Source organism: Hyposmocoma kahamanoa, unplaced genomic scaffold (genome assembly GCF_003589595.1).
Source record: "Hyposmocoma kahamanoa isolate Upper Pololo Valley unplaced genomic scaffold, ASM358959v1 160, whole genome shotgun sequence".
In the NCBI taxonomy this organism is placed as follows: domain Eukaryota; kingdom Metazoa; phylum Arthropoda; class Insecta; order Lepidoptera; family Cosmopterigidae; genus Hyposmocoma; species Hyposmocoma kahamanoa.
The window spans coordinates 4,935,487-4,948,718 of NW_020653575.1; the positions used below are offsets into that span (position 1 = coordinate 4,935,487).

The 13,232-nt window shown below is 36.7% G+C and overlaps 1 protein-coding gene across 1 annotated transcript in view; it reads left to right on the forward strand.

Moving 5' to 3' along the window:
- The window catches only part of LOC113225362, a 33,639-nt gene extending 29,679 nt beyond the window's left edge, over nucleotides 1-3,960 (forward strand). The window contains exon 3 of the mRNA XM_026457646.1: nucleotides 843-3,960. Coding sequence (XP_026313431.1) covers nucleotides 843-3,744 — 2,902 coding nt within the window. The 3' untranslated portion in view covers nucleotides 3,745-3,960. The remainder of the gene's footprint in view (nucleotides 1-842) is intronic.
- The last annotated feature ends 9,272 nt before the right edge of the window (nucleotides 3,961-13,232 follow it).

The following is a 13,232-nucleotide window of genomic DNA, read 5'->3' on the forward strand; positions in this document are numbered from 1 at the left end:
AATACACATTTCTCATTACATCGTTCAAGATTACAAAAATATTAAAATCAGCGTTTGTGTGTGTATGAGTGCGCGTGTGTGTGTGTGCGCGCGTGTGTGTGCTTGTGCGTGTGGGTACGTGAGTGCTTAGACTATATTTATTGCGGCGGAACAGAATGGAAGCGAATTTTTGTAACGATATTGTACGTAGCATTATTGAACTTTATGCGTCTAATGCGTAACGTACAAACTAGATCGAGTCAAAGTTTTTCGCGGAATTCTCGCGCATGCTCGAAAACATTTTGACATTTGATATCGTTAAAAAATTCTTTCTGTTTCGCCGCAATGTTTTAGCCTTAGGATCTGTAGGGCTAGAGGGCTATTAGAGGGCGCCGCTTGTGTGAGAGCGACATAAAGCACGAGATGTCTATACGTGAATAATAGTAGGTGTACCGCACTTTATGTCGCCTAGTGCTAGTCGCGCCCTGTCGTGCTAGCCCTACAGAGAGTGAAAACGTAAACGAATGTTCACCCCCGACGTAAAAAGAGGAATTGTAAGTTTCAAACCTATGTATGATCAACGTGCGTTTTAGTTTATTTAAATTAGACTTATCCACACGCAAAATCGGTGCCTCGACGTCGAGCTGCGGAAACTAGCCCGTTGCACCAATACCAATAGACTTATCTAAAGTTTTATTAAAAGTTCGTATTGTTTTAAACATTAACGTGTGTTTCAATAATGAACACAAAGCAGAGGTGTTATAACAAGAGGGTGTTGTGCGGTGAATTTTATATTATACCTACACATTATAGAACAATAAAACATTCATGTAAATAACAAAGTATCGTCTGCATTGTTACAGTACGGATGAAGATGCGCGTCAGGCGATGATGCTGGACGGGGGGAAAATCAAGGAGATACAGGTGAAGTTGCTACTCAGCTCCCGCTCAGAAATGCATAAAGTCATTGAAGCGGCACGGCAAACCGTCCCCATTCTCTCCCTGACTGCAGCTCCAACGCCAGCACCTGCCGTTGTACCCACGCCTGCGCCTATTGTTCCACCAGCAACAACTATAACAACAGTCCAACCAAACATCCCCAACATACAAACCACACCTGCGCTAACGCCATTCGCTACAGCTTTAGGAAACAACCTCTCGGGTTTCGGGATACCCGGCATTGGCAACCCGCAAGAAATCCCACAACCAGCTGTTATTGAACCCCCAGCTCCAATGATTAGCCCACCGATAATAACACCAGAAGAGCCTGAGAGGGATGAGGAAAAGTCTGAACGTAAAAAGAGCAAGGAAAAAGATCGACGCAGATCTAGATCTCGTTCACGATCGAGGGATAGGGACAGGAAAGACCGAAAGAGAGATCGGCGTGATAGATCCCGCTCTAGAGAGAGAAGACGCCGCGATCGTAGTCGTAGCAGAGACAGGCGCGACCGAAAACGCGACAGGAAAGATCGCAGTCGCTCCAGGGATCGCTCGCCGTCTCGCCGCTCGCGCGATAGACGAGCCGAACGCAAATCTCCACAGAATGAAAAATCCTTTGATATTCCACAACTGGACTCACCCGCAGCACCGCCACCGCCTGCTTTTGGTGTTGTCAATCAAAATGTACCACCTATGCAAATGATGCAACCGAATCTTATGATGCAACTTAGTCCAGTAGGACTAGATTCTAATCGGTTTAACGATCCCGCTATGACGGATACTTTTAACAAACTGCAAGAGTTGGGTAAGAAACGGAATCCAAATGCATTTCAAGGAAACGACCAACAGAATGGAGGTCGTTTCAACGGTGGCCGTGGAGGCGCGACTAACGTTGGCCGCGGGGGTGTCAATAATTTCCGCCGCGATGGTCGTAATTCACGGTTTGATAACAATGATACACCACGAGAGTGTTGCGTCGCTATAAGAAACGCTCCTAATCACACTAGCTACGGCGATGTGCGGCGCTTTTTCCCATTCATGATTGATAAGCATGGGATAAAAATGATTAATGATAATATGGGCCGCCGTACAGGAAACATATTCGTGCGCTTCTGCGATCCCCGCTCAAAACAACTCGCCTTGCAGCGTAAGAACAATGAATTAAAAGGAGCACAAGTTGTTGTGGAAAATTTAGATGATGAAACATATGAAGCGGCCGTTGATTCTTTCCTTCCCTACCGTGAAGATAATGACGAGAATGAAAGCATAACTGTACCAGAACAGCAAGAGAGTCCCGGACCTCCATTTAATGTACTTAAACTCACAGACTTGCCTAACTTCGTAAAAGAACATGACATAATCAAAACTTTTAGCGATTTCTCTCTCTTGTCAATAATGCTCAATGATTGTCGCATGACGCGAAGTAAAATCGCTTTCGTGCAATTCGTAAAACCTGAAGACGCAAGAACTGTACTGGAGCGAAAAGAGAGATACGTATTCGGAAGACGTCAGCCAACAATAACTCCCGTAAGCGATGAGGAGTATGACAAAGAAAAAGCAATACAAAACGACAAAATGATGTCTACGGATCCACGTCATGGTGTGCAAAAACAAAATGTTAATATTGAAAGTGAGCCTAAAATTCAAACGCCGCCAGTGGAAAGAGAGCCTGCTGTGCCTAGAGATCCGCGGCAACGTCGGCCGCAATTCGACAACACAGGCCCTCCTGGTAGCATACCACCCCAACAGCAAACTCCAGGAATGTTCGGTACCCCATTCGTACCACAACAACAGCAGTTCATAGGATCCGTCCAAGACCCGAGATTTACTGGCTTCCCAACTAACAGCATGGATCCCCGTACTGCTGTGGCCAATTGGGCTAATAGACCAGCTTATCCCAATCCCAACCAACAAATGCCTCAAATGGCTCCAAGTATTCCGCCACAGCGCAATCAACTCGCCAATGACTTCGACAATGAACCTCTCGATTGTGTTCTCATGAAAGGTCTACCGCGAGAAGCTACCGATAGAACGATCGTGAAATTCCTCTCTGATACTGGTGCCGTTCCAGCTAGAATACACTTGATGTTGGATGCGAATGGCATGCCTTCGGGAGATTGTTTTTGTGAATTCCGTTCCACACAGGAAGCTCGTATGGCGGCAAGTAAGCATGGCCATAGTTTGGAAGGATGTCGCATTACGGTAGACTTAGTCACACGCAGCGTAGTTGAAGAAGCCTTGGAAGGTCCCAAGCAGCCTGAAATACGTGAAGGTCTACTAGGACCTCCACCATACTTCGACGCTCCTCGCGGTGGCTTTACCCCACGAGGGGGATTTAGAGGTCGCGGATTCGATAGAGGAGGCTATGACAGAGGTGGTTTCTTTCGTGGTGGTTACGACGGAATGCGCGGAGGTGGGTACCGTGGTCGTGGTGGTTTCGACAGAGGTGTCGATAGAGGCGGTCGAGGGTTCGACCGTGGGCGTGGACGAGGTTTCAGCAGAGGCCGAGGTGGTTTCGAGAACGGTCGCGATCCGAGAGAGATAAGGGATGACGACCAAGATCCCACACTCGAAGATTTCGGGGCACCAGGATGCGTTGTATCAATGGAAAACGTCCCGTTCAGAGCAACAGTTGATGAGTTAATGAGTTTCTTCTCCGAGTTCGAGTTGACGCAGGATGACATCATAAGGCGGTATAACGAGAGGGGACAACCGACTGGCGATGCGCGGGTCGCATTCCGAACGCCATTCGATGCCCAGCGTGCGGTCAAAACTCGACATATGGACACGATTCATGACCGGAGAATTAACCTGACAATTCTCTAGCATTCAACTGGGTCAGGCTCTGACTCTGACGAATAATTCGTGTACAGTATAACAATAAGTTTGCTATTAATGTGTGATGAATTTATAGACTCATACCCTAGAGGGTAAAAATTCCTAGTATTAAGTACTTGAATTTAGTGGTTTTGCACACTCGTATTTGTATCGTAATTAAACTAGTTTATTGTAACTAGACGTAAAGAATAATTAAAACAAGATATTCATTATTAATTCGCATTTTTATTTCTTGAAAGCAACACCGTTTCTTATAGCCCATTTTTTGTTTAAAAAAGAGCTTTTGCAAGCTTACAAGACAAAATAATGCTAAATGCATTATTTTGAACTTAACAATTATATAATAAAGAGAAAATTTCCAATTTGAAAATAAACACTTAGTAGACTAGGTTTAAATTGGTAACTCGATATTTTGGAATTTAAAAAAAATGCAAACTTACTATTATCACATGTAAAAAAAAGGAATATCTTTTGAAATCATATTTGGAAGAAATGTAAACTTGAATTAAGAGTAAAAAAATAACCACTCGTATATGAAAATTTTTTAACTAGTCTACTGAAGAATTTAATTTCAGAGCAAGAAAACTAATATTTCATAATGCGCTCAACATAATTTAAATTGCCGGTCAATACACGATTAGAAACATAGTACACAACATTAATTAATTAAACAAGAGTACACAACATACACTTTTAAATTCTAAATGTTTATTTAATACACACAGCATATACCTTTTTTTAACCCCAAAATTCCGCAAAAAATCAAGTTCTCGCGTTAACGCGTGACGTCATGGATAAACTCATTTGCAGGATAAATTTTCTTAACGTCTCGTTGTCGGCAATCTTCGGATGCACCCGAATACAAATTTCTATGTCTGTATAGTAATTATTAGATGTATCATCTATAACAGTTTGAATCCGGTACGTCTTATAATAACATTTACTCCTTAACGATACACCAAGCATGCTAAAAAACTTATAACTGAAATAGGGAATAAGTGCTACCATGGAAGAAAAAAAGCAATGGAAGTGCCATAGGCCTCGATTCCTATCAGAACCGATGTTGCCAAAACTCACACATTATTCATTTGAAACACTACTTGATTGGTCGTAGTTACAAATTTAAAAAGAAATAACAAATTCTGGATTTAATATAATTTAAACTTTACTCTGTTAGCATATCGTTGAAAGTTATTACACAGGTTACGAGCATAACATCTGGGTTATATACTCGATGACAGGTTACGACGTTCTGATATTACATTGAAATTTCAACCAATGTGCTGCCATCTAGCGGTTTGTAACTGACCGACGACGACTTTTTAATTTAGTTCTCCAAAATATAAATTATATTGCAAGGGTATAAGCTTTACTTTCGTTTCTTGTAACAAAAAAATATTTCGATAAACTGATACTTAATTGAAAATTTATTAATATAAGACTTTCCGATGATAAGAAATACCACCACGAGTAATATTTTTGGTGTGGCTACCATTTTTGCACTCCAAAACAGCTCAACAAGGCATTTTTCTAGGATTTTGATAATTTGCACGAAAGAATGACACAACCATACCATACAAAGCGAAAATGGCGGATGAGCTCAGATAGGTCTTTCAAGACCTATATTTGGCACACGTCTGACGCGTGTTAACGATGTTTGTAATCTAGTTCTGCAAGGTTGTTAATATTTTAAAAATAACCCTGTATATTAAAAGCATATTTCCAAATCGATTAAATGCGTCCGGACTGCACCAAGTGCACAGAGTAACGACAGCAGACGACAAAATACGAAGATTGCCGAGGTATCATTCTGTACTGTAATGCCTGCCCATTAATAGCTTGAATTTGATTTGAAGACGTTGATTCTACAATAAAACATATAAATATTCAACTTATTAAACGTGCATCCGCGCTTTTTTTATAATATCAAGCTTACAGATTTGTCGATCGACACTTGCGATCAAACAAATCGAGCAAATGTGTTTTTTTTATCACATCAAGTGACGGGACGAACAAGTCGTGCGCCTGATGGAAAGCTACATGCCTGTCCATAACAATTGCAGTGTCACTCACAGCTTTATTAAACCGCAAAGATCTGAGGGGCACTGCCACTACGACCCGACACCCTGAGACATAAGTTGACAAGTCCCATGCGCCTGTAATTTCACCAAAACAGACAGTGGTAGCAACAGACACATGTGATCAATACAAGGTGCCTATAGATTTGCTCTATCGCGCCTAGTGATAAAGAGACTCAGTCTTCTAAGGCGTTTTATAACGACTCGACTCCAGTTTACAGGACTCGACTCTAAAATTAAGACTGGGGAGTTCGAGTTTTTATTAATAAGACTCAGTCGTTATATTAAAAGACTCAAAAGACTTAAACGACTCGGGTTGTTTGCAAGGGACTTGTACCTATTTTATGTCTTATTAAACACGAAGTTTATAAATAATAATGACGTAAGTAGTATGTAGTAAATAATCACGTTTATTTACTTATAATAAACATCGTAAAATAAATACCTTGTGGGTAGAAATAAAATCACGCCATATAGCTCATGATTCGCGACTCCCGAGGATATGAGGCGCCAGTCGATTTAGTCTTTTTAGTCGTTTTAGTCCTATAAGTATTTCAAGCTTCCTAGGGTTTAAAAGACTTCGACTCGAATTAAGTCTTCAGTTTTAGTCTTATGACTCAAGACTTGAGGGTTAAAAGACTAGACTAGTCGTGAGGCGTTAAAAATTAATCGAGGTTTTTAAAAGTCCTTAAAAGACAGAGTCTCTTTCATCACTAATCGCGCCTGTCGATCTACAAAACACATCGATCGAAAAAAACAATCGCCATTGTCGATGGACAGTAACGATCGATAGAATCGAGCAAATCTGTATGCACCTTTAAGCTTCGTTCAAAATTGTTACGGAATCAATTGAGACACTATTATCAATAACATAATAGTTTTGAGGTGCATGGCTATACCGGAGTTACAGTAAGGGCTCGCGTTAATGCGATTTGACAGCTATTTAAAAAAGAATAGCACTCAAAACTCAGCAATCACATGACGCCACAAACGAGACAACTTGTGAATTTATGAATCGTACGGTCAATAAATTGAATTGTAAACGCTAACAAACGGTCTTTGAGCTCTGAAAATAGTTTGTTAATCACGCCGAGAGCTCGATATCAATTTGTTAGCCCACATATTTTCCATTTAAACTTATAACATGAATTAGACGGACGAACAATATTCTATTCTACTGCAATAATATCGACCTTTGTAACAATAGACGTAACTTACAATTTTGACGAAAATTAATTATTCACGTCATAAAATAAACATTAAACATGAATCCTGAAAACCAAGTCCATTCACGCCACAGGGGGCGATATGTATGCGTAGACAAAAGTGTACTGACATTCTCGGTGAATAAGAATCAATTTGCTTTATAATATCAAAAATGTTAGTCTCACTTGTAGTAGAACACAGTATACGTTACTACAGAGATTTTTATAAAAAAATATTCTTATTCATACATATTCCCGGCTTGCTGCGGGAAAGACAATGACTATAAAACAAATTCAACGAGACGAGCAGCGTCTCCTTATGTAAACATCTATATAAATAATTAAGATTAAGACCATTCTAAACGAGCACTTAAAAATTCAACTACATCCACCCTTAACGTTAATAATTACATAATAACATTGGGAAGTACGACAAAAATTTCTATTAATTTACTTGTATGCAGTGACACAGAACTTTCCAAGTTCCGGCAACGATATCTTCACCAATATAAACATAAATAATTCGTGGCAATAAGGAAAAGAAAACAGCTTAGCCGTTTCAATAAAACCACATAATACATGACATCATGCATTATTTATTAAAATCTTAAAATTAGCGTCTAAATGTACCATTATGGTATTAATTTCATTAATTGGCAGCCCTGATGTGATGTAACGTGGTAATAAAATTGCAACACTGGCGATAAAAAAAAAACTAGAATGTAAATTGACTCACGGCGAGTTTTGTGAGACTCGCGATTGTATCGCGACATTTGCGATTTTAACGCGATTGCATCGACGCTGTCGCTTATGTTGCATCATGTCACTTATGTATTGTGATCGATAACCGAGCGCTTCTTTACCTAATCTTCACTTTTGTCTCTTACGAAAATATAATATGGATATGCCTTTCAGAATAGAATAGAATACGTTTATTTGCCAGAACACAGTAATGATAAAGGTCTCACCTACAATTAGGTGCATTGTATTCAACATGTAAGCAGATGTGCAAATATTAACAGGATTTCATATTCGGTCTGAAAGCTGTTAATTTCACTTCGAATGAATGTAAATCGTATTTGAAATTTCTAAGTATTCTTTATTACAATAGAAGTAATGGGTGAAAATCCATTTTGTCAATTGTAATTTAAAACTATATCATTGTAACAATTTCATTTCATTTGGTAAATTATTGAAAATAATTATACACATGTTGAAATAGTTTTTCTTATAAATTACTTTATGGCAACGAGGTTGCAACAAAAGATTCATATTTCAATTATGAATAAAAATATCCCAGGTTCTCGCAATGAGCAGTTTTTATATCATTTACTAAATAACTATAAATTAACTACAAAACAACATTTTAACAATTGTTTATCAGGGGATACCGGAAAAAAACGTACATTGAACGTACCTAGACGGCCGACACGTATGACATGATTTGGAAAGAATGAGGATGACCAGGGTTCTGAGGTAGCGAGCATTTTCACTCGTGTAAATATTTTTACGTTGATATCGAGCCATTTTTTTACCGAGGATGATAGTTCAGAACCAGTGCATATTATACCATCTCAAGAGTAAGATTGTATACATATTCAATGAAAAAAAATCATTATTACCACAAATTCTGTAAAATTGTGTGCAAAAACATTATTAAGTAATAACAGGATTAAAGTTATACAAATACGTACATTTATTCAGAAAAGCATATCCATATTATTTTTTCATGGGCGGTAAAAACCAGAAGGTTTAGGTAAATAACCGCCCGGATATCCGACTTATGTTTGTGTAACGGTAGACGATTAGCGACTGCATCGCGATTGACGCGCTGCTTAAAACTCAGTGTATCCACACTCTAAAAAAACCGTTACTTAAAAACTAGAAAAAAAATAACAAGAAGAAAAGAAAAAAGGAGTAGAAAAAATACAAACTATTATTTAACCCGTACATTCAAAGGAATAGATTCTCTTTGGAAATATACCAGCCACTCGAATAGCTTAACTTAATAATTAATAGTGATAAAAATTAAATCTTACAACTACATACATGCAACGAATGACAAAAAGCATTGTTTTGCAATTTTGAGACAAATATTTAATACAATCTTTTACATATGCATTACACTAATAAATATATTTATTTTTTAAAGCTGGCAAATTAATTTTGGACCTCGCAGTGTGGGCTTTATAGACATCATCAATGTACTCGAAAATATCGGTGTCGATTCGGGCAAACATAAACTAAACTTAGTGCAAACATTGCATCTGTTTCTTTCCTTATCAAGGAAATTCATCATTAAAGTTTCGGACTGTTAAATTTGTCGACGTCCCTCGTTAACATATGTATCACAAGGAAATATATAACAAATTGTACAGCTCTCGATTAAAATAATATCTTCCGTCCTTTTCTAACTTTAACAATAACGAAAGAGACAGATGCGCTATACTTTGCCAATAGCGACTCCTTTATGTATTTAAAATCCCGCAACGTGGTGAGCGTCCAAATTTAACTGCCAAGCTTGATTTTAAATATACTCATGGACATATTTAGAGTAAAGTAAAAAAAACGTTGATTATTATAACAACAGGCCTATGAAACACTGGAATATACCAGAGCGTTTAAATTCAAAAAACGATTGAAATCATTCTTTTTTCAAAATAAACGTTCTGGTAATGGTGGCCAGTGATTCATGTGAACGTTGTTATCATAATTCAACCTTTTTTAGTGTTCCTCTAAATATGTCCATGAGTGTATATTTAATTTAAATAACATTATATGAATATTAAATCTATTTAATATCAGCTGCCCGAGTCTCACGTTACAGATATAGTAAATAACCTACCTACATAATAATTTATAAAACAGTTAGTTGTATGTAAAGTTTTGTAAGTCTCTCGATGGAAATCTCGTATTACATAACAAGTTTATAACAAGGAGAAATATGAATAGATTTATCTAACAGTTTTTAAAAAAAACACTCATTGATCAGTCCGCACCCGCACTAAATGAAATACAGGGTATTATAATTCAGTATAGTAGGTTATTCGCATAAAGGAAATCATTTCGCACAGATAGATAGAATATAACATATTTAGTTTATAGCTGACTTTTTTGAAGATGGAGTAGTAAAATTTGAGTTGTCAATTTTTGGAAGTTTATACATACACACTGCATTTAGATCTATGTCTGTTAAAAATACAAAATGGAGTCATATTATTTTTAAGTTTTTCTTTTTAATTCAATATAGGTCTAGATAATCATATCCGCCTGTCCTTGTTAAAATGTATATGATAAAAATTGATTTCGATACTAGTAGCCAACGGTCAAAATAAGAATGAATAAGGCAATAATGCAGTAAGTAATCATTAGAACGATCACAATTCAGACATTTTTAACAAAATTTACCTACTTTCGCAATCTATCGACAAAACTGTCAACAACAACTACATGACTATTTAAAATTTTATGAAAACTGGCAACCCTTCAAATGTCATTTTAGTCCGTCTTCAAAGAAGACAGACTATAGTTTATCGACATATTATTTTTCTAAGTTTTATGAACATTATTGTTGATACAAAGATCGAACAAAACAGAAAAAATCCTCCGAAATAAATGGACACGAACCAGCGCCTGCTGCCACACATGGGCCACCACTCTTCCTATACGTAGCTCAGATGGTAAAAGCGGTGGTTCCGATGTGGCAACAGATGCTGATTCGAGAACATTCGAAGGAATCTTTCGTGTTGTTCGGTTTTCGTATCAAAAATTGTCCATAAAAGTAGTCCGTAGTTATATTTACCTGATGAGTTAGTAGATTGAGCGGTTTATAACTAAGTATTTAATGTATGAATATGTTAACAGCCTTGTTATTTCGCGTGCATGCTGAATAATAATTTTGAGCTTTAGAACCTACTTACTATTTTTGTACAGTATGGTAAGTAGATTTACTTACACCCTGTAGATCATTAGCAGCGTTCAACTTATCTATAATAGTATGGAGGTAGGGATGTAGTGTGGTTAATAATAACCGTTGTAACTGTGATTATTGTTTTTAAAATAGCTTTAGTTTTCTTAATCCAAATATTACAGATAAATTGGTCGGTCTGGAGTACGGTGGGGTTGTAGTCATGTCAATCGATGTGTGTTTACACTTTAGCATTCGCTTTTATCGACCGAATTGGTTTTTTAATTTTTAAAAGTTAAGTATCTCGTATTGGTAGAAAAATTATCTGGTAACACTGGTAAGAGCTATAGGAAGTACTACGTTAGACACGGTCAAAAAGATTCTCATCGGTCTATATTTGAAATATATAAATATATCAAAATACATACAAAAAGCAAATATCTATAGTTTCATACAAAATAGGTTGGTTTCAATCTCATTTCAAATATGTTTACAAAATAAATATTCACTAGTTATTACTCTGTTGAATTAACAAGGCGCCTTATGGCCTTCGATTCCGGGTAGAGCAAACTAAACTAATTCAAATTAGTGCATTTGCCTTTCTGTTACATGTAATAATGAATAAATTTCTTTATTTTGTACGTAATACAAGCAACTTGCATCATTACAGCAATAAAAATAAAAGAAATTTGCACAACATAAATTCACTATAGTTAAAATATGAACTTCCGACCCATAAAACTTATATATTTGGGTATAGTTGGTGGTGGTGTTTGTGACTGTAGTTTAGCTTGAGTTATTTATTTTATGCGGGGGGAGGGTGGGAAAATTAATTGCATGAAAAAATATTCAACATATGCGCAGCTATTTTGCACGATTTAACCTTCATTGGGTTCGCGGAGTAGCAAATTAATTTACTTTCATTTTTAGTAAAAGAGACAGACTTCATATATTTTAATTATATGGCATCCTTTCGTATCACGATAATGCTCATAAGAATAAACTAATATTAAAACTCTTATGCTATATTTGATTACAATGAAAAAGACAGGTGCGATTATTTAGTTTAGTTTGCGTTTGTCCGAATCGACATCCACCAATGTCAAGGAGTGAATATGTTGGTAAAAAGAAATATTATATCTATTTAAAAAATGTATTGATTAAACCAATAGGATTCCGCTGTTTCTCACTTTGACATAAATTGACGGTTAAGTGTACTTGTTTTTATAGTTATTGTTTATATGGTAAGTAATAAAGAGAGATTCATTTATTATTCATAGAAATTCGATGACAGCCGAAACACTAAGATTCCCGAGAGATATTTAAAAAATACTTTGTACTGTACAGGTATTAATTTTTTTTAACAGCATTTAGAAAGAGTCTGCACTACTTATTCGGAATTCCACAAATTTACTGGTGTCATATGTTATGAACAGTTATTTTGCTAAGGGACAGCAATTTCGAAATAACGAAGTCCTAATGGCTGTTTAAACAAACGCTCTCTCTTCTTGACTTTGTTGGATAACGGGCTTTATAGAATAAGGAGCTTTAACAAAGTACGCCTATTGCTACGAGAAGAGCTTTTAAGTAGTGGGAAGAGCTAAGCTTTATGCACACTTTAATTGGAGCAAGGTTGTTAGACTTACAGATAGTGAAGTCAGATTTTATGAGTATGCAATCATTGCTGCAAAAAGCGATCTATATTATACGTTTGGACGAGACTTGGGACTGGCTCGTTCTACTTATGTTTAACCGACTTCATAAAAAAGGACAAGGTTCTTAATTCACCTGTATATTTTTCATGTATGTTACGCGATAAGGCATTTGTAAACCGATAATGATGATTCTTTTTTTGTTGGAAAGAGGGTGCCTCAGTATTGGTCCCGTTCGAATTGCAAGAAAATATTCCACCTCTAAGGTAAACTTCAAAACTCAATAGATTTCAAAACTTGGCAAATAGATGTAATTGCACGAACTTTTGAGGTCGGTTTTATTTTATAAAAAAAATATTATAGCAATTGTGCTATAATTTTTTTTATTAAAGCTATTGAGCTTTTATAGCTAAATACACTTCAGAAGACGTTTTTCAAGTCACCATGCATTTTTATTTTTAAAGGGCTTCAGTTTCACAAATTAAAATTTTCGACAAGAACTTATCAAAATGTCGTTTACTATACCAGTTACAACATATTCGGTAATCTGCGATGCTGATATAAATATATCACCATGTAAGTACTGCATTTAACAAAGGTTATTTCACTGGGAATAAATGGTTATTTCAATATA